General features: G+C 45.3%; 1 protein-coding gene across 3 annotated transcripts in view; it reads right to left on the minus strand.

Moving 5' to 3' along the window:
* The window catches only part of NAAA (N-acylethanolamine acid amidase), a 101,957-nt gene that overhangs the window by 19,213 nt on the left and 59,569 nt on the right, over positions 1-23,175 (minus strand). For all 3 annotated transcript variants that reach the window (XM_033939596.1, XM_033939419.1, XM_033939504.1), the window contains exons 5-9: positions 14,864-14,940; positions 10,570-10,742; positions 6,939-7,001; positions 5,257-5,323; positions 1,645-1,673 (exon numbers count right to left, since the gene is read on the minus strand). In XM_033939596.1, coding sequence (XP_033795487.1) covers positions 1,645-1,673; positions 5,257-5,323; positions 6,939-7,001; positions 10,570-10,742; positions 14,864-14,940 — 409 coding nt within the window. The remainder of the gene's footprint in view (positions 1-1,644; positions 1,674-5,256; positions 5,324-6,938; positions 7,002-10,569; positions 10,743-14,863; positions 14,941-23,175) is intronic.

The following is a 23,175-nucleotide window of genomic DNA, read 5'->3' on the forward strand; positions in this document are numbered from 1 at the left end:
TCCCAGAGCCACAAAGTCACTTTTGATATATTTGCAAGGGTACTTGGCAGTATCATTAGTGCCAACGTGGATGAGCAGCATCGAATAATAGTCATCAGGCTTGATTAATCTGGCAATCTTTCTGTAACATCATGGATTTTGGCAGACAGTATACCTTCTGGGACATCATATCTGGTTTGCAGATGGATGCTTCTGTACCCCTCAGAAGAGAATTGCCAAACACTACTACCTTACGCCTCCTTGTCATGGATCCAGCAATTATTGGGATTTCAAGCTTTGGTCCTTTGTCTCCCTGAGATGCTCTTATCTCCTCCACTTCCAGGGCAGCATACCAGTTCTTCAGTTCAAGGGCAGTAGGAGTCAAACTACCAATCCTGCAATGTTTCATAATCTCTAAGTCCAGCAGCCTTCCCTCAGCACAGCCTCTTCTTCCCCACTGCTGGAAATCTTTGATGCCTCATGAACCATTTCATTGTTGTACCTCTCATTCTCATGGATGCTTCTCAGTCTTGCCACCTCCTCTCTCAGTTCTTTTACTTCCTTCATGAGGGATTCAAGCTGAAGACAGCTTGCACATGGAACCAGTCCCTCTGACTGGGTAACATTTTCTATCTGCACAGAGACAAAAGTTATAACCTGAGCAGCAGCTTTGGTGATACAATGTTTCCAGCCATACTGTGGTTGCAGAAGTACTTACACCAGGAAGAAAAAAGAAAGAGCAGAAAAATCCTACCAAAGCCATGCCTTGTTCCTGGTTGTTCAAAGAGCCATAAAATGCTCCCCCTTGGAGTGAGCAGGAAGGAATTGACCTCAAGGGTCACCTGTGGAAGAGGCTGTTCTCTAAGAAAGTCCTCAGAGTTCAGTCAGAAGTCTCTCCTCAAGGAGCACTTTTCAGTTAGAGTGAGAGGATTCACCCCCCCCCCCCCACCAAAGTATAATGTGCTTGGCCTGACTCAACAGTTTTCCAGGCCTCTCTCCCACTTACTATTCCCCAAAGTCTCAAAAGGTCCTAAACAGATCCAAAGAAGCTTTTTAGTCAACAGCTGTCTTCTCAAGCAAATATATGCAAATTATATATGTGTAACAAAGTGTAGACGTTCTGAATAAGAGAGTGCCTATGGGAATTCCGGGAGATAGTGTGCACGGTAATTTAATGTGCACGGGAGGATTCTTAAGTTTTGCTTTGAACAGCAGAAGCAGTTGAGAGCTGTATTCAGTGTGGCATCCAGTGGTTTTGTTCCAGCGCTATCCACGCAAGAGAGGTTAACTTTATTTTTATTGTGCGCACACAGAGGGTTAATTTTTTTCCAATCCTTACTTAAGACAGTTATTGTTTATTTGAATAATTTGCTTGAATAATTTTTATGTTTAATTTTGTTTTGTACAATAAACTGTTAGTTTATATATGTTATTAAAAGTATTGATCTCTTTCCTTACTGGTATTTTTGCTGAAGACTACACATACCCTGAAGTTTCCTAAAACCTCTGTAGCAATAAGGTGGAAGTGAGCCTTGTCTTAGGGATTTTAACACCACTGTGACACATTTTCCATTTCTGTGCGTTAAGACAGGGCTGCGCTGAAACTAAGAGGTGCTACATATGCAGTTCACATATACATGTTTATCAACACAAAGTGGTACTTACTCATTTAAAATGGGTTTCACTGACAAGACCTGCATTTAAAAACAAAAAATATGCTGGAAACTGGTTCAGATGTAATCTCAAATATTTGACATACTGAATGTAATCAAAAATAAAATAATGTCAGCCTGCTATTGTATTTATTAAATCACAGGGCTGAAAGGAAATACCGATTTGTATGGACAGGTTAAATGCAATTTAACACCTTGTCATTCAAAAGTATAAACTTTTCAATCACTGCAGATAATTCAGAACAATAAATAAATATATCATTGTGTTGAAAATATGCTCAGAGACCTGGAAACTCTGAGATATATGCTACATTACATTACATTAGTGACTTATATTCCGCCTTTACCTTGCAGTTCTAAGTGGATTACAGTATAAGACAGCTGGACATTTCCAGGAAGTTACAATTTAGGGGATGCTTACAGTTCTAAGCGGGATATAGTATAAGATAGCTGGGATTTTCTAGGAAGTTACAATTGAGGGATGCTTACATAATAGATGCAAGGAATTACAATTTAGGGGACGTTTACATAGTAGATGCAGGGGGATAACTGTATAGGGAAGGTTTAATAGAGGAGGCAGAGGGGAGAAGTTGGGGAAGGGAGGAGAATTGAGGAATACTAGTAGGGAAAAAGAGTTTAGGGTTGGTTACTTGTTAGGGTCGGTTGGGAGGTTGTATAGTTTTTTTGAATAGTAGGGTTTTAATATCTTTTCAGAATGATTTAAAGTCACTTGTAGTTGATAACAAGTTGGAGATAAAGGGGTCCAGTTTTGCTGCCTGCGTCGCTAGGAGGCCGTCATAAATCTTCTTTCGCTGAGTTCCCTTGAGCGGAGGATAGGCGCCAGCAGTTATGTCCCAGATTGAAAGCCTCAATGACTCTTGAGGAAGGATCTCTGGGAGCTGGATCTTTTGCTTTCCCAGTTTTGTTGGAACTACCGTAAACCTAAACTTCAGTATAGTTACCTAGTGGGGGACTGGACTGGGGGGTAGGTGTTGGTCTCCCTGATTTTGGCTTATATAACATGGCTGTTTTTTGGAGAGCATCAATATACCTCGATTTCCTTTGAATCTTCCTTTTATGCCCCACATGCTCTCTTTGCTCTTCTACATTTATTGTGCCCCCACTTTGCATTTGAGCCTGCGCAGAAGTATCTTATTGAAATCTTTGCGCGCTGGGTGGGACTTTTAGTGCAGAGTCTTGAGGATTCTCAGGTTCCCAATCAGCTACCTCCAAGAAGAAATCTCACCTTTGAGCCTGGGATGGACAAGCCTGCTTTTGTGCGATGGGAAGTGAGAGGCCTATCTCTGGTAGAACATCTTTTGGACACTGAGGGTCAGTTACAACCTCTCAATGCTCTCACATCCCAGTTGGGGAATCAGTGGGGAGATACGTTGCATATTGCCAAGTTAAGCACTACCTTGAATCCCTCCCCAAAACCTCCATTAAGTCACCAAGTGGGTAGAAAGGTTCACACATTCTTTGCAGGGATGGCAGTCTTTAATACCTCTGTGTCAGCATTACATACGGCTTTAACTCAATTTGCAATACCTAAAGAAACTCAGTCTGTATCACACTGGATAACATACCAAACCTCGGCGCTGAAATAACACTATTAGTAGCTCCACTTGAAAAGGATCCTCAGAACGCCACTCACGCAGTATAGCTCAGTGTGGCAGCACTCCTCATTGATCCTTATAGCTAACATGTAAACTCACAAAATGCTCTACATTATTATAATACTAGTCTTATAGCCCGTTACATTAACGGGTGCTAGAATATATGTGTGTGTGTCTGTCTTTATTTTTTTTTTTCTCTCTCTCTCTATCTCTCTCCTTAGCCGCTTTCTGTATTTCTGTCTTTCTTTATTTTTGTCTTTTTTTTTCCTTGGCTGTCCACCACCACCTTGCCTGCTCCCCCTGTCCATTCTCCCTTCCTTTTACCTCCCCTGTGTCCTCCACCACCCCTTCTCTGCTCTCCTTATCCAGCAGCACACACGCATTCTATTGCCTTGCCTGGTGGTGGAGATGGCCCTGATCACCAAGTCACTCTCATTTGGAAATCAAAATATCAGAAGGTCTATGAGCCAAAATACCAAAGCAACCCGCAAAAACTGTTTCTTCATAGGTAGGTGAGTGGCTCAGTACCACACTACATTGGCTGTGCTACGAATTCTGCCTCCCAAGCTCATCCCACACTGAGTCTGCAGTTGTGCACCATTTGATGTAATGTGAGAATGAAAGTAGCTAGAAATATCATCCATGTCTTACCATCACACGGTTGAGCAATGTGATTCATTATGTAATACCTTGATTACCAATTCCCACCAAGCAAACCATAGACACGTAAAAGTAAATACCTTTAAATCTATTTATAGATTATGCCTTGACCGGGAAGGGCCGCGGCGGCCTGTAGGCGCCTCAAGCCACCGCGGCCTCCTCCCGGCAGCCGCCGCTCCACACCGCCTTTGCCTTAGCGTGCATGCGCACTCAGTGCCGAGGCCGGGGCTCGCGGGATGGTGGGGAAGCCGGGGTTGCGCAGAGCAGCAACGGCAGAAGACATTGCCGGGTTCGGGCATGGACCTTGTGCCGCCCTGGCCAGCTCCTCTCTTCGCTCGAGGAGGCGATCGGCGGCTGGCTGGGGCGATGGTAAGCCCGATGCATGGTAAGCGCGCATGCGCACTCTTGTCATCGCGACGGATCAGGGAACACGACTTTAGACTGCGCATGCGCGCTTACCATTTTATTATATATGATTGTTATTTTGTGTCATTTTCTTAATAGCCTTTTAACTTAGCTTTTAATAGCATCCTTCATCAGGGTCAGGGATAATGCTGGAGCCAGCCTACAAAAACTTATGAACTTAACCTTCTCAAATACCGCCATGGCCACTTCATTTTATGGGGATGGGTGGGGATGGAGGAGATTATTTGCAGGGAAGGGTGGTGACAGAGAAGATCCTGGCAGGTACAAGCAGGGATGGAAGAGATGGAAGGAGGAGATTTTTGTCCCCACACAACTCTCTAGTTGAGAGGAGATATGATAGAGGTCTATAAAATTCGGAATGGATTGTTTAGGCTTTTGAGAAGTACAAAAGACTCCCTAGAGCTGCTGATCAGCTGAGCCAGCATGGGGACGGCAGAGCTGTGATCAGCTCAGTCGGTGCCAGCTCAGCTGATCAGCGGCTCTGCTCTCTGACTGAATATCCTCTCTGAAAATCCTCTGCTGAATATCCTTTCTGACTACTGCAGGACTGTATGATTGTTGCTGGGGCAGTCCATGGGCAGAGTCAAAAAGGAGCCAGCAGTAATGCAGGCACTGGCCATATTTAGTGCTGATGCACACAATGCTAAGTGGGCAGATGGGTCCACACAAAACGCAGTCCTATTTTTGCCTGCACTCAATATCTGCTGGCACCTGCATAACTTCCAAGCTGGTGGCTGACCCAGATAATCAATGCCAGTGCCTGGACATGGCTCCCAACATAAAATCTCCAGGTTAGGTTCAGCCATAGCAGTCAGCAGCTTTAAAAATCGTTGAATGCTGCCGGCTGAATTTCAGAGAGCCAGTTTCTATCTGAGACAAGTTTTATTTTCTTTAACATATACCTTATAAAGGGTAACGTTATTAATGTTTTCTTGTCCAGTGGCATTCAGGGCCTTGATGGCTGGAGTTCTGTAAACATAAAAAGCAAAATGTCACCTTTACCAAAGTCATGACCTATTGAGGTTCACTTATAAGGGAAATAATTCATGATTTGTTTGATTACTATGATAATTATAAGGGCCGCCTTTACCGAAGAATTTCTTCCATTTTGTGCCTATGGGGAAAATGCAAGAAGCACAATTTTTTAACTGGGTACCTAGGATTATTCACACCCTACGTGTTGAGAAAAATGGCACTTGCACACAAAGGCAGTCTTCTGTAAGTGCCCACTTATGAGCTATAATGCACAACTGCAAGGGAAAAGGGTAGGTTTACCAGATGTTGGGAAAACACGGCCACGTACTCTTTTTAGAGGACTGTCCAGGCACCTGGAGGGATTTCCAAAACCTAGCAGTTTGTCCGAATTTTGGAAGGCCCTGAACTCGGGGCTACAGATATAAGGTCCGTGTGGGGGCAGGGTGGGGCTGGAGTAGAACAGGGAAGGGCCAGGTATCCTCTTTTTTTTTTTTTTTTTAAGAGAAAATCTGGTAACCCTAGGGATAGGAAAAGGGGATGGGATTTGATATACTGCCTTTCCGTGATTACAATCAAAGTGGTTTAACTGTTATATATAGGTACTTATTGTGTACCTCAGGCATTGGAGTGTTAAGTAGTTTGCCCAGAGTCACAAGGAGCTGCAGCAAGAATCAAATTCAGTTGCACCAGTTCTCAGGCCACTGCACTAACCATTAACATGGGCCCGATATAGTGGCAGGATAACTTCCTTCGTTCTGGTCGTGATGCCTTTTTTGATAATGCCCAGCATTCTGTTCGCCTTCTTTGAGGCCGCTGCGCATTGTGCCGCCGGCTTCAATGTTTTATCCACCAAAACCCCCAAGTCCTTTTCTAGGTTGTCTTCTCCCAGTACCTTCCCCCCCCCATCGTGTAGTTATACATCGGGTTTCCTTTCCCTATGTGCAAAACTTTACATTTCTCTACATTGAAGCTCATCTGCCATATTTCTGCCCATTTGCTCATTTTGTTCAGGGCCCTTTGTAGTTCTTTGCATTCCTCAACAGATCTGACCCTACTGGAGAGTTTTGTGTCGTCCGCGAATTTTATAACTTCGCACTTCGTCCCTACTTCCAATATATTCATTAATGACCTGGAAGTAGGGACGAAGTGCGAAGTTATAAAATGTATTATACCTGTTTAATGCATAGTTAACGTTGGAATAATGAGAGCCTGCTACATAGGAAGTAGTACATGCTCTCACATGAATTCTCTGCAAGTAAAGTGCAGTAATGGTAACCTTATTTTGTTACCCACCTAGTTAATAGACAGGTTATAAATGTTAAATAAATAAATAAAAGACCACCACCCCCCTTTAGTATTTTGGGCTATAGGTAACTTCTCTGTTTGCTTGTCACTGAAATGTATTGAAGAATCCTGTACAATCTCTCTAACAAATGTCATAAAACATTTCAGAGAAAGAAAAACAAAGAACAAAAGAAGGGGAAAAGAAAACAACAGAAAAGATAACTATGAAAGAATACAGCGTTTAGTTAAAGGCAAGGTGTAGCACAGAATGTGAGTTTCAAGGAATTCTAGTCTTTTTTTAGCATTGAAGTAGATCTAAACATACCGTCGATCATCAAAGGGAGGAGGTGTTTGCCAGTGGTCATAGTTTGTCTCAACACGAAACCACCTGTAAATAGAATCATAAGGAATAATGGTAGGCTAAACTGCCATGAATAAACCTTATTTTCCTCTTTTATAAGTATTTGAAACAAATTTTGGCTTACTCCACAGTGACATTATTTGTGGTACTTTTCACTGAAAGAACAAAGAGATACACCAGAAAATCTGAGTTCAGCATCAGGTTGTTTCTTTGTCCATGCTTTCTGTTTTCAATCCAGACCTCTTAGTGGGTATGATACTTTTAAAAGGAGCATCAATAAAGATAATGGAGTATGTAAGCTTTCAACATCATACAAGTCTCCTCTTCAGATGGGGACTTCTATGGTTTTGAAACTTTATGTACAACAGCTTTGTTGTTATGTCTTTTAAAAGCTACAAAAACCTACAAAGATTTCCACTTTCTCCAAGACCAATAAGGCTACTAGAACCGCAATACTTTGCTAGTAGGAATAAGAATGTCCAGAAAAGACAACGGTAGTAAAATGTCACATTATGTTGGAAGGTATTTAGCTTACCATATATACTCGAATATAAACTGATCTGAATATAAACCAAGGTAAGTTTTTTCCCCTAAAGAAAGAGAAAAGAAGGCTGACTCTAATATAAATTTGGTATGTGGGGGGGTTAATATTCAAGTGCAGTGCCTTGCATCCTGTTCCCTCTCCTTCGCTGCTCTGCATCCAGCCCCCTCACTAGTGGTTCTGCACAGGTAGGAGCGAATTAATATCGCTCTTGAAGCGATTCATCTGCTGGAACACTAGCGAAACTAAAGGTACGCAGGGGAGGTGGGAGGGAGATGACAATAATTAGAATCGGTTGGGACAGGAGACCGGAGGAATCCCTCTTGTCCCGGCCACTGCTGGATTACCGGGTCTCACAGCAGACCTGGCAGACAGGCAGGTTCAGAAGGAGGGCAGGTCTGCACTGACATAAATAAAAACTGAGACCCCCATTTTTGGGCCATTTTTTTGGCCCCAAAATATCGGTTTATATTTGAGTATATACGGTACTTTCTTGTTTGTGTTGCTGGTGATTATTTAGCCAACAAAACACACTCCAAAACTTACTGCCACAACCTGAACTCAACACAACAATAAGGCAGAAATAGTCAAAAAGGGTTCACAAAGGGGGCGCTCAGGAACCAAAACTGTGCACACCACGCAAACCGCGTGAGAGCTAACAAGATAATATCAAGTGTTAAGGGTGCTCTCAGTGTGAGCAAGCAGTAACAGGAGACAAGCTCCAATACTTCATAACTCAGGTAGAGGTAATGTACCCCCACCCGCACACCATCACTGAGCACCCTGGGCGTGCAATAAATCAAGTGAAAATGTTCACGAATCAAAAGCAAGTAAATTAACTAAGTGAATAACAGGTGAAACCTGAGCGACCCCTGAATGAACCCTACCAGCCAAAACCCCAGCGCAAAATCAAAAAATCAAGAAAAGATAACTTAACTGAAAAGTGAAGCAGGAACTCATCTCTGAGGCTCAAAATGAAATGCGTCCGGAAAACAGGTTCAACTGAGCTGGTTTCGGGGAAGAACCCTTCTTCAGGAACCCATGAACCCAACAAAAAAGAGTGAGGGAGGCTGGCCCCGTCCTCCAGCCGCCCTCACTCTTTTTCGTCGGGTTTATTTGGTTTTGGCTGGTAGGGTTCATTCAGGGGTCGCTCAGGTTTCACCTGTTATTCACTTAGTTAATTTACTTGCTTTTGATTCGTGAACATTTTCACTTGATTTATTGCACACCCAGGGTGCTCAGTGATGGTGTGCGGGTGGGGGTACATTACCTCTACCTGAGTTATGAAGTATTGGAGCTTGTCTCCTGTTACTGCTTGCTCACACTGAGAGCACCCTTAACACTTGATATTATCTTGTTAGCTCTCACGCGGTTTGCGTGGTGTGCACAGTTTTGGTTCCTGAGCGCCCCCTTTGTGAACCCTTTTTGACTATTTCTGCCTTATTGTTGTGGTGATTATTTAGCTGCATTGTCATGTAACTTTTTTACCCACTTAGATTTGTAGATGAGCAGGATACAAACTTTTAAAACAACATAAGATATCTTCTTATGTTCTAAACCAGTGGTTCTTAAACCTGTCCTGGGGGCCCCTAGCCAGTCGGATTTTCAAGATATCCCTAATGGCTTGAACATTTTGTCAGTTGTTATTCGAGAACAAGATCTTATCATGAAAGCAGGAGTTTAATCCATGAAGCATCAGTTTGGCAAGGACATTTTAAATAAAACACTGGACAATGTGGAATTGATTATCCAGGTTTTCAGGGCAACAAGGGCATTTGCCTGTGTTGTCTGTTGAAAGATACGTTTGTTATAAGTCAGAGGGTGGTATATTTAATATATTTATAATATTTATGAAAAAAGTAAGGTTGATTAATAAATTATTAGTTCTTCTCTTCTTCTAAATGTATGTTATGTGGTTAAACAAAAAATAGGGGAAGATTTGTATTTGAATATGTCCGTTAGCAGTATTAATGAATATGCATGAGGCAGAGTTGCATGCCTGTAACCTCTATTATATGCAAATCTGCCTCATGCATATTCATTAGGGATCTCTTGAAAACCCAACTAGCTGCGGGTCCCCCAGGACAGGTTTAAGAACCACTGTTCTAAATCAGTGTTCTTCAACCACCGGTCCACGGACCAGTGCCGGTCCACAGAAATTTCCTGCCAGTCCACAGTGCCAGCACGTGCATCAGGCCCAAAACAGTGTTCTTCAACCGCCAGTCCATGGTGCGATCAATGCGGCGTTATCTTCGAGCCAGCTCCCTCTTCCTAACTGATTCAGTGGCTCCTACGGGCATCCTGTGCCTGAACCGGAAGCCTTCTCTCTGACATTGCAACGTCAGAGGGAAGGCTTCCAGATGAGGCATGGGACGTGCAAGGTGCAATTAGTACTATTATGGGGGTGGGGTCTGGGGTGGAGATTGGGTAGAGATGGGCGGGGTCTGGCCCACGACTTAGCCCAGTGTTCTTCAACCGCCTGTCCACGGACCGATGCTGGTCCACAGAATAAATCTTTTATTTCTGCGGGTCCATAGGTGTAAAAAGGTTGAAAAACACTGTTCAAAATGATCATGTTGTGCAGATGTCAGGTTTTCAAATTCACCCACTCAGTTTTTCAACAAGTTTATAGTACTCCAGTATGCGAATGCACCACATACATCTTTTGAACGAGCCTAGGCTGAATCTGCTTATGGAGTGATTTGCATTTGTTACCATCTCTACTTTATGATGCCCTGTTTATTTCAAATTTTCTGCCTATTTCCATTAGGACAACAAGGGATTACAGGTAATTTAGGAAAGACTTGAAGATTTATCTTCTTAGGAAGTTTCTCTTAGAGTAATTCAAATTGTTGAATTGTACCTAAATTAATACATTATAATTCTTAGGTTATGTCCTAATTTCTTCTAATGTTATCCATAGTGAACTTTATAGGTATTTGTGGAATACAAGCTCTTAATGTAATATAATTATCCCAATATAAGTCTTCTCTACTGCCGATTTTCCTAACTCTTCTTCAAAGCCAGAATGGAAATGTCTCACTTTTGACTCACTCTCCATTCAAAGGGTCAAGCGGCCAGATGTCCGCAGGTCCATTTCTGTTTCTTGTTATGACCACGCCCTCTTTGGGCAAGATTCCTCCTACGATGTAGTATACATCAGCAATGATTGTGGTCTTGGTCAATATCATAACAGCAGACTGAAAATCTTCAGCCTCACTCAACACCTGCTCCAAAACAAGACAACAGTAGTCAATTCATCTGACAACATCTCCAGTTAAGGAAGCAATTAAATCACAGCCCAAGATACATACGCTGTAAGTCGCATTAAGCCTTGATTTTTATAGATTCAGGGTCACTTACAATTTCTAGTGGATACATTATTGATTCGGTGAACAAATGTATTTATTGAAACACAGAACATGATGGCAGTTATGGCATAGCAACATTAACGTTGACAATACTCATATACAGTATCATTAAAACAAAATAAGGAACACTACTATTACAAGAAGATAAAACTTTTTCTAAACTTGTTTTCTACTGCAGGGGTACTTAAAGGGGTCCTTAGGTCACTCAGGCTTTCAGGATATCCATCATGAATATTCATGAGAGGCTTGCATATAATGGAGGTGACAAGCATGCAAAGCTCTCTCATACAAATTAATTGTGTGTATTTTTAGTATAAAACAATGTTATAATATGTTTTAAAGGTTTTGATGGTGCTATATTATTATAAAAATAATGAAGTTATTTATAAGCATAAGAAGCAGTGTGAAACATAGCTCTTATTTGGGTATTTTGTTTATACAAATTCATTAGGGATATCCTGAAAACCTGACTGGCCTGTGAAACCCTAGGACAGGTTTGAGTACCCCTATTCTATGGAATCTACAAAAAGCCAAGAGGCTATTTCAACCTGACATTATGTCGTGCTCTACTCTTCATCTCTCCTTAATTTCAACAATGATATGTTCTCTCATTGGGTCATTATTTTTTTCACAATATGCGATTGTTCCCACAAATGCTACCAGAATTACTGTCATTATTATAAGAACTACAGTGGTACCTTGGTTTACAAGCATAATTCGTTCCAGAAGCATGCTCGTAAGCCAAAGCACTCGTATATCAAAGCAAAGTTCCCCATAAGCCATAATGCAAACTCAGAAGATTCGTTTTACAACCAAAGTTTGCTATGGTGGCCCAGGGGTGGGTACCTGCCTGTGGGTGCTGCAGCCCTTTCAGCGTAGTGGCTTCCTTCCCTTGGGATCCCCGTGTGGCTGCCCTCCCGCTTCGTCCGATGCCTCTGCCGTCCACCAGCGCCTCCCGGCTTCTGATTCAAGCTGGCCACCATCTTGCAGAAACATGCGCAGGACCTCTCAACTCCCGAGTCAAGCTGGCTTCCACACCGACAACACGCACACCACATACAAGCACACAGGAAGTCTGGCATCTTTCCTTTTTTTCGTCTCCCTCCACAGATCCACCTTTTCTTAACTACCCTTTCATCCAGCATCTCTCCCTCCTTCCCCACCACCCCAGGGTCCACCATCTCTCCCTTTCTTTTCCCAACTACTCTCCTATCCAGTATCTCTATCCCCCCTATCCAATATCTCTATCCCCCCCTCCACACCATCCCTTGTGTCCAACTTCTTTCCCTTTCTGTTCCTTCCCTCCCTAAGTCCCAATGTCTATCATCTCTCTCCCTCTCCTCTATTTTCAGACCCATTGTTTCTTCCCCCCCCAAAGTCTGGCATATGCATGTCACTTTGAACCCCCCTTCCCTCCCTCCCTCCCTCCTTGTACGTCTACACCAGGGCCCCCCACCCCTGAAGGCCTGCACTCCACCCCTAAAGGCCTGCCTGTCCCCCCTGAAGGCCTGTGTCACCATCGCTGAAGGCCTGTTTCCCCCTTGAAGGCTTGTACCCCCCCTTAAAGGTCTGCATCCCACCCCTGAAGGCCTGCCTGTCCCCCCCTTGAAGGCCTGCCAGCCCTTGAAGGCCTGCATCCCCATCCAAAGGCCTGCCTGCGTGTCCCCCCCTTGAATGTCTGTTTCTCCCTTGAAAGCCTGTCCCTCCTTGAAGGCCTGTCTCCCCCCTTGAAGGCCTGCATCCTACCCCTGAAGGCCTGTCCCCCCCTTGAAGGCCTTCCCCCCTTGAATGCTTGTCCCCCCTTAAATGCCTGCATCCCAACCCTGAAGGCCTGCCTGCCTGTCCCCCCCTGAAGGCCTGTCCTACCCCCCACCCCAAAGGACTGCTCACTTCCCCCCCCCCCCCTTTGTTAGCTGGAAGCCGGAGGTCATAATGCCATTGTACAGAACCATGGTGAGACCTCATCTGGAGTACTGTGTGCAATTCTGGAGGCCACACTACTGTAAGGATGTACTGAGAGTTGAGTCGGTTCAGCGCATGGCCGCTAGGATGATCTTGGGGCTTAAGGATTTCTCATACGAGGACAGGCTGCACAGATTGCGGCTATACTCTCTTGAAGAGCGTAGGGAGAGGGGAGACATGATTGAGACATTTAAGTACATCACTGGCCGCATAGAGGTGGAAGACAACATTTTCTCTTTCAAGGGTCCTTCGGCCACAAGAAGACATCTGCTAAGAATCAGGGGCGGGAAATTTCATGGGGATTCCAGGAAGTACTTCTTCACAGAAAGAGTGGTAGACCATTGGAACAAACTCCCAGAGCTAGTGATCATGGACAGCAGCATTCAAGATTTTAAGAAAAAATGGGATGCCCATGTTGGATCTTTACAAGGGCAGTGTAGAGGTGATGCCACCTGTGAGCGACCCCTTAGGGGGTTGTTTGGGGAGGGTTAATGGAATGGGCAGATTGATGGGCTATGGCCCTTTTCTGCCGTCATCTTTCTATATTTCTATGTTACATGTTTTTATGTTACATGTTCCCCCTGGCCTCCCCTGGTGTCCAGCTTCCCCCCTGGCCTCCCCACACCGTTTACCTTTGAGGAACAGCCTGCAGATAAGATCGCAATGCTAGCGATCTTTGCACTGCTTCTGAGCTGTTTCCTCTGCTGCGGTCCCGCCCCACCTCTGACGTCAGAGGCAGGATCGCAGCGGAGGAAACAGCTCAGAAGCAGTGCAAAGATCGCTAGCATCGCGATCTTATCTGCAGGCTGTTTCTCAAAGGTAAACGGTGTGGGGAGGCCAGGGGGGGAAGCAGAAGGCCAGGGGGGAAGCGAACGCTGGGGGGGGGGAATGAATGTCAGGGGGGAAGCCGGACAGCAGCACTTCCCGATTGACCCTCCCCCCTCATCCTCTAAAGCAGGTGCGGCAGCAGCCGGCCAGCAAGAGCAGCGCTGCAACTCCTGCTTTAGGGGGCGAGGTGGGAGGGTCAGCTGAATCGGGAACCAATTTTTTTTTGTTTTGAATCGATTCGAATCAATTCACCCGAAGTGAATCGGTGAACCGATTCGAATTGTGAATCGGGCAACACTAGTGCAGACACAAGTGATAGTGCTGATGGAGGATTGAGTTGTTGTGCTGATGTTAGGGGGAATCATGCTTTATGTGCAGCTAGAGAGCATCAATTTTAAAAAAAGGTGTTCTCAAGTACATGTGTGCAGAGTTACATGTTTTTCTCCAGTGCAGCTTTTTAAGTCACTGTAACTATGAGATGAGGGCATATATGGGCACGTGGTCCTGCCTTACATGTATTGTACAAAAGGCACTGTGTTTGGCAAAGCTTTTGTGAAATACAGATGTAACTGCACCTCTCAACCTGGATGTTTCAATTTCTATCTCCACGCCCTTTTTAAAATTGGACTGTACTGTACAGCGTCACTGAACATCTGTGCATTTAAAATACTGTGGAAGGAATTTAAAAAAAAACTGCAGATTACCCAGACTGAATTCTGGGCTGAATAACAATGAATCCTTTACTTTCCACATCCCTATTCAGTCTAGTGGGAAAGGAATCCCCTCCTCTGAAGGTTACAGTTAAACTATGTTCTGTAAGAGAAGTGGGCAACTGCAGTCCTCAGGGACTACAACCCAGTCAAATTTTCAAGACTTCCACAATGAATATGCATGAAATTGATTTGCCTATGCTGCTTCCATTGAATGCAGATAGATCTCATGCATATTTCTTGTGGAAATCTTGAAAACCCAATTGGGTTGTGACCCTCGAGGACTGTGGGTACCCACCTCTGCTCTATAATATTGAGGCTAACCATTTTTCAACAGCATGCGATTGGTTTGATATGTTGGAATGAAATTCTAGGGCAAAATATATTTTTTTAATCCATGTAGGATTAACAAGATATTTTTGCATGGATTTATTAGATTTCCAAGCCTTAGACGGCATTTTAAATAAATGCACTCACATCCCTGATGAGCCAGCTGACAGGATGACCATGCAGAAGGAGAGCGGTGATTGCATTCTTCCACCAGTTCCCTTGGCCTGTAGATGAAGGGCATGCACAGTTAGCCAGAATAAACTAAATCCTGACTGAATTACACAAGCAGCACAATTCTGCTCTCTCAGTTGCATACCTATATCATTGAGTAGATTCTTCTTTCTATAGTTCTTTGTATCCTATTCATCTTTTCCATAGGTGCCAGCTCTGAGGGTGCCCAAGCACCCCCAATATTTTGGGGATCCCACGTGACATATTACCCCCAGCTCCGTGACTTTAGGGGGGCCCCTAAAGACCATCATGTTTCCCCAGAGGGCCCATTGCCTGGTGTTCCCCTAGCCTCCCGGTCTCACGTTAAAAAACTAATTATGGCCTGCAGAGGATCGTTGGTGCTGTAGCGATTCTAAAAGGCTTCTGGCAGCCTCCGCTACATGTTCCCTCTGCCACAGTCTGTCCCAGACCAAAACAGGACATTACATCAGAGGAGGGGTGGGACCATGGCAGAGGGAATGTGCAGCAGAGGCCGCCGGAAGCCTGTTAGAATTGCTACAACACTGGCTAGGACGCATTGCAGCTTTGAACATTTTGCTGCTTTTGAAATTGTTTTACTTTTCATGGCCTTGCCGATTGCACTCCCACAGTCCTTCTTTCGTAATTTGACAAGCAAAGTTTTTGCCCACATCTGGAGGTGGAAGCCACCCCGAGTAGCCTGTTCCCTTTAATATCAGCCTAAGTTTTTTTTGGGTGGGGGGGTATGGGAGTACCATGCTTCTTCCTCTATTATCAGGCTGCATTATTGCAAGAAATAGCGGCCTGGACCACTTATGCAGATAAACCTTGGATACACCTGGAACAGGCCTCCCTCCCTGACATCTTTCTCTGGAAGCTTTCCTGGGCCCTCATAAACATCTTGCGTAAGCATCTCCAGAACCCTAACCCTTTTCCACAGGCAATATTTACAATATGTCACAGGCTCTGTAGGCTGATGTTCCCAGAAAGCACAGTTACTTACTGTAACAGGTGTCCCTGACAGCAGGCAGCTATTCTCAACATGTGGGTAATTTCATCCACAGAGCCCAGATGCGGACAACTTCGCAAGCAAACCTGCTTGTAGAACTTTAGAAAGTTTGTGACTGCTGCACTGTGCATGCGCGAGTACCTTCTTGCCCGATGCAGGGCGCGCGTCTCCTCAGTTCAGATAGCTAGCAGAGAAGTCAACCAGGGGAGGTAGTTGGGTTGTGAGAATGGTTGCCTGCTGTCCTTGGATAACACTTGTTACGGTAAGTAACTGTGCTTTATCCCAGGACAAGCAGGCAGCCTATTCTCAACATATGGGTGACCTCCAAGCTAGAAGGTAGAAGGCTTAAGCTTAGGTCAAATGATGGAAGCAAATGATTTCTCATGTTCAGACAATCATTTAGTAGCTGCCTCGATGGAGTCATCAAACAATTCATTGCCCTGGCAAGGGATGTTGGCCAGATGATCTTGAAGATTGGGATCCATGTCTACAGTGCAAAGCCAGGCAAGCCGGCGCATTTCCACTGAGAAGGCAGTGACCCTTGAGGAAAGTTTGAATGCATCATAGGAAGACTGAAGGAGATGCATGCGGAGTTGAGTCAGAGTAGTACCGTATTTTCACGCATATAACGCGCGCGTTATACGCGTTTTTACCTACCGCGCATACCCCTCGCGCGTTATACAAAAATTTTTTTTACATAGTTCCCACCCCGCCCGACGCCCGATTCACCCCCCCCCCCCCAGCAGGACCGCTCGCACCCCCACCCCGAACGACCGCTCGCACGCGCTCCCACCCGCACCCGCATACACGATCGGAGCAAGAGGGACCCCAAGCCCTCTTGCCCGGCCGACTCCCCAACTCCCTGACAATATCGGGCCAGGAGGGAGCCCAAACCCTCCTGGCCACGGCGACCACCTACCCCCACCCCGCACTACATTACGGGCAGGAGGGATCCCAGGCCCTCCTGCCCTCGACGCAAACCCCCCTCCCTCCAACGACCGCCCCCCCCAAGAACCTCCGACCGCCCCCCCAGCCGACCCGCGACCCCCCTAGCCGACCCCCACGACACCCCCACCCCCCTTCCCCGTACCTTTGGTAGTTGGCCGGACAGACGGGAGCCAAACCCGCCTGTCCGGCAGGCAGCCAACGACGGAATGAGGCCGGATTGGCCCATCCGTCCCAAAGCTCCGCCTACTGGTGGGGCCTAAGGCGCGTGGGCCAATCAGAATAGGCCCTGGAGCCTTAGGTCCCACCTGGGGGCGCGGCCTGAGGCACATGGGCCCACCATGTGCCTCAGGCCGCGCCCCCAGGTGGGACCTAAGGCTCCAGGGCCTATTCTGATTGGCCCACGCGCCTTAGGCCCCACCAGTAGGCGGAGCTTTGGGACGGATGGGCCAATCCGACCTCATTCCGTCGTTGGTTGCCTGCCGGACAGGCGGGTTTGGCTCCCGTCTGTCCGGCCAACTACCAAAGGTACGGGGAAGGGGGGTGGGGGTGTCGTGGGGGTCGGCTAGGGGGGTCGCGGGTCGGCTGGGGGGGCGGTCGGAGGTTCTTGGGGGGGGCGGTCGTTGGAGGGAGGGGGGGTTTGCGTCGAGGGCAGGAGGGCCTGGGATCCCTCCTGCCTGTAATGTAGTGCGGGGTGGGGGTAGGGGGTCGCCGTGGCCAGGAGGGTTTGGGCTCCCTTCTGGCCCGATATTGTCGGGGAGTCGGCGGTCCTTCGGGGTGGGGGTGCGAGTGGTCCTGCCGGGGGGGGGGGGTATCGGATGTCGGGGGGGGCATCAGGCTTTCAGGATGGGGACAGACCTTCAAGGGGGACAGGCAGACCTTCAAGGGGGGACAGGACTTTCAAGGAGAGTCGGGGTGGCCAGAGGAGAGTCGGGGCGGGCGAAAGGACAGTCGGGCTGCATGCACGGTATACCCGTGAGCGCGGTATACAAAAGTTTTTGTACATAAAATCGTGGTTTCTGCGCGCTATACCCGTGTGCGCGTTTTACACGGGTGCGCGTTATCTGCGTGAAAATACGGTAGTAACATGCTGAAACTCTGAAAGATGATGTTGAGGAATATATTTGCAAAATTCAGGCAGGATGTTAACCAAATGCTTGAAATAAGAAGTGAAAATAAAATTGTAATTCAAAACTCTAGTTGCCACAAGAGAATTTTGATACAAACGACGACCAAACTTGTCCATGGTCCTGCCCTCTCTTCCAGGAGGGACAGTGACATAAACTTTGGCAGGATTGGTCCTTTACAGAGAAGACTCTACGAGAAGGGACTGATGGGATAACTGAGATTTTTCGAAGCCCTTGCAGTGGACCATCCTGTAACGAGATTCCAGCTTTCCTGGTACAAGAGGAATGGAATAAGGTGTTTCAAGATTCCACCTGAAAGTTTGAGAAAGAAGTCTATTGATGGGCAATTTAAGAGATTCCACAGGAGGACGAGACATATCCATTTCCTCTAGATACTCTGTGGAGTATTTGGAATCGTGGAGTATTTGGAATCAGAGTCCAAAGTAATATTGAGGTCCTTACTCATTTGACGTAGGAAAGAAGAAAAATATATTATTATTTATTTATATGCCGCCATACTGGGGAGATTCTAAGAGGCTCACAGCATGAGAAAAACAATACATACATACATTTTCAATAAAAATCTCAATCAAATACAATAAAAGGCAGTACAAACATTTCAATAAAATTGATCAAGATAAAAATGTAAACCATGTAGGTAAGAAACATAAGAACAGAATACAAACATGGTTAAAATAAGAGAAAATGTAAAACCATTACGATGTCAGCCTATTAAATAATTGAGTCTTTAGTAATTTCCTAAACTCTAAATAAGAAGAAGCTTCTAACATCATTTTTCCGAGCCATGAATACATTTTAGCGGCCTGAAAAGAAAAAGTTTTCTCAAGGAAGCTTTTGTATCTGCTCCAAGGAAGGATAACTTCGAGGGGAAAAAGTTCTCTGGAGTACTGATACCTTAGGTCTGAATATGCAGGTATAGATGACTCACTGAGAGAATGGATAGAATCCCTCGCAAGAGAAGAAGTATAGGTGTAAGGCTTTGGAGTCCTCAACTTCGGAGTTGGAGGCCTCAAAGAGTCTCGAGGCCTGGAGAAACGAGGCCTGTTTCGAGAAGAGGATCTGTGCCTCAATGGATGCCTTGACTGATGTGGAGAACTGTGCCTCGAACCAGGCAGGTCCCGCTGAGAGGAAAGTCGAGGAGTCTTCGCCCTATGCCTCGGAAAGGGCGATGCCTTATGCAAGGAAGGCGGGATGGAGGCTAGAGATCAAGATCAAGACACCAAAAGAGATTGAGCTCCTTGGGTCGAGGTATCTCGAGGCACTGACAAGGACTTGGCTCCTTGAGTAGCGTGTTTATACTCCAGATGAGACACTCACAAAGACTCAACTCCTTGCATAGAATGTGTAGAATCTTCTTGAGGCACTCCCAAGGAGTCGACTCCTTGTATAGAGTGGGTAGATTCAACTCGAGGTACTGACAAGGACTCAACTCCTTGTGATACTGCTAAGTACTCATACTAGACTGCAGGAAGCAGAGTTGAAGTAGGAGTATGTTTGGCAAGCATATTACCAAACTGCCAATCCAGAATGGTCTGGATCATAGCCTCCAAATGTGACACCGAGACTTGAGGATCTAGTACATTTGGTGTGGCTATAGTCTCCGAGGAAGAGGAGGAAGAATGACTCTTCAACTTTGAGACATGCTTCTTGGGTAGCTTGATAACCTCTGCTGGCACCAGACCTGAGGGAGGCAGCGAGGCAAGTGTCTTGTCAGGAAAAGAATTAGCAGATTTGCCCAAGGATGAGGACCCACTGAACGAGGAGGGCTTGATTAAGGTCGAGGTCGAGGCAGAAGGCGGAACCCCTGTGAGAAGCTTGACCGGAGTTGAGGTCAAGATCGGGGAAAGTGGACCGCCAATGAGTTTCTCAACCTGAACTCGATGACATATAATAGCTCGAGGTTGAAGGGTGGCACAGCGGGCACACGACTTCGGACGATGGTCAGGTCCCAAACACTGAGCACACTACCTATGTGGGTCAGTGAGGGAGATCGCACGCTGGCAACAGCTACACTCCTTGAAGCCTGTGACCAGCCGGGACATAAAAGGTAAAATAGCCTCAGCGAGATCGAAGCCCGCAGGCTGAGGCCGTGAGGCAGAATATTTTAGGAATACACCTATTAGCCTGACATTTGGTTTCTATCCTGGGAGAGACGACCCCATTCATTACCAATGGGTCAGGGCGGATTGCGGACCTTAGGGCAAGTATGGAAGGACTTGGGGACAGTAACATTTGAACATTTGCAGGAGGAATATGGTCTTCTGAACCAGGACTCCTTCCTTTATGCACATTTTTGCATATAGAAACTTTTTGGGATCTGGTTTTAGGAGAGACCTATTTAGAAACAGCATTGTTTAAGGGGATAGAAAATTGGGGGGGAAGGGGGGATCTCCCGGATTTACTTGGCCCTTCTGGGTAGAGAAGCTCCTGATGATATATACAAGGAACAATGGGAGGGGGACCTGGGCAGGCAAGGGCATGGAATGAGATGAGCAGGGATATATAAGAACTTATTTTCAAGGCCTGTTTCATCAAATCTACTACTACTACTATTACTATTTATTATTTCTATAGCGTTGAAAGGTATAAGCAGCGCTGTACATTTAAACATACAATAGACAATCCCTGCTCAAAAGAGCTTACAATCTAATTACCTACACCTCACGCATACACATCGAGCCAATCAAATTCTGGAATAAAATAGACAATACAATACAGGAATGCAACCCCAAAGACTTCATTTCACAATGGTGCAAACTGAGCACTCACACCCTTGATTAACTAGCCCCAATAGAAACCAAAACCAGACCCAGCAGACGATCAGACCAATCGTTTGACAACGAACGTCTCCTACTCAAAAGACAATGTAGACGACTAGAAAGAAAATGGAGAAAAACTAACCTAGAACATACAAAAAACTAAACAAACAATACAAACTACAACTAAAAGATAAGAGAAAAGCATACTACACCAACTTAATAGGCACAGAAACTCAAGGCACTAAACAACTATTTTGAATACTAAAAGATCTAACTGACACCAAAACCTACTTGACCACTAGCAATACCCTCCCCCCCTCAGCCACCTTACTAGCAGAACACATCAAGAATAAAATTACAAATGCCAGAGCTACTCTCATTGGTACCCCAACTCACCTAAAAGAAATCACAATACCCACCACAGAAAAAGAATCAACAGCTACAGACAGAACCTGGCCCCACTTCCCCACTATACAATGGTCCGACCTTAACAAACTCTACAGAAAGTACAGCCATACATCATGTGACCTCAACCACTGCCCATCATATTTCTTAAAAACCTCCAGCATGAAATTCTGTGCCCTACTCCTACAATGGACACAAACCATGCTTACAAATGGACTCTTCCCAACTGATCTCAGCGAAATCATCATCGCACCGATCCTAAAAGACCCTAAAGGAGCAGCAGATCAACCATCCAATTACAGACCCATTGCCTCAATACCTCTCTATGTCAAACTAACAGAAGGGCTAGTAGCCAAACTCTTCACCAACTATCTGGAAGACCACAACATACTCCACCCCATGCAATCCGGCTTCAGAACCAACTTCAGCACAGAGACACTACTAGGCTCCCTTATTAAGACAGCTAGACAACACCTCAGCACAGACAAAAAAATGCTGCTCATACAACTGGATCTGACTGCAGCATTTGACCTGGTAGACCAGTGGTTCCCAACCCTGTCCTGGAGGACCACCAGGCCAATCAGGTTTTCAGGCTAGACTTAATGAATATGCATGAGAGAGATTTCCATATAATGGAAGTGACAGGCATGCAAATCTGCTCCATACATATTCATTAGAGTTATCCTGAAAACCCTGGTAGTCCTCCAGGACAGGGTTGAGAACCACTGTGGTAGACCATAACATCCTACTACAAATCTTAGACACAACAGGTATCACTGATAAGGTATACTCATGGTTTGAAGGATTCCTCAAATCCAGAACCTACAGAGTAAAGTCAAACAAAGAAAAATCAGAACCTTGGTCCAACCCCTGCGGTGTACCTCAAGGATCCCCGCTATCCCCCACTCTCTTCAATCTCTATACTGCCTCCCTCAGCACCTGCCTGGACAAACTAGGCCTAACCTCATATAACTATGCTGATGACATCACCATTCTCATATCTTTTGATCAACCAAAGCCCTCTATGATAAACACACTACACTGAATACTAGAAATGATAGTAACATGGATGAGAGATCATAAACTGAAGCTGAACCCAGACAAAACAAAATTCATCCTCCTTGAAAATAACAAAGTCCCAACCATAACCAATATAGAAATTAACTCAATCAACTACCTCATTTAACCCAGCCTAAAACTATTAGGAATGACGATAGATAGATGCTGCACCATGCAACCACAAATCAATAAAACAGTACAGAAATCATTCACAGTTATGAGAAACGTAAGACAAGTCCGAAAATTCTTTGATAGAACACAATTCCGGCTCTTGGTACACTCACTAGTCCTAGGTCTTTTAGACTATTGCAACATTCTCTACCTCCCCTGCCCAGCAACAATGATAAAACAACTACAAATAATCCAAAACAAAGCACTGAGACTTATCTATTCATTGAGGAAACATGACCACATCATAGAGGCATACCTCAACTCACACTGGCTTTCAATTCCAGCAAGAATACTATTCAAATTCTACTATCTACTATTTAAAACCATAAACGGCGACAGCCCAATCTACCTGAACAACTGTCTCATCCAAACTACATCAACTAGACATAGAAAAACCCACACTCCATTCACTTACCCTCCAATCAAAGAAGTCAAATGGAAAAATCTATATGATGGCCTCCTAGCCACACAAGCAGCAAAACTCGACAACCAAATCTCCAATCTACTAATTATGACCGCAGACTACGAAACATTCAGAAAAGAAATAAAGACTCTACTGTTCAAGAAATTCCTGCAAACAACTTAATACCGCTAGGTCCTTCACACTTCCCAATACCACTCCCTAATACCATCCCGATTCCCCAAAGCAACCTCATCTACTCCATATCTCCCCTAGAAATTACCAGATATCTTCTTCATGTAATACCTTTTTTGTAATTCTTTTGTAATCCGCCTTGAACCGCAAGGCAATGGTGGAACAGAAATCTCTGTAAT

The sequence above is a fragment of the Geotrypetes seraphini genome, chromosome 1 (genome assembly GCF_902459505.1).
Source record: "Geotrypetes seraphini chromosome 1, aGeoSer1.1, whole genome shotgun sequence".
Taxonomy (NCBI): domain Eukaryota; kingdom Metazoa; phylum Chordata; class Amphibia; order Gymnophiona; family Dermophiidae; genus Geotrypetes; species Geotrypetes seraphini.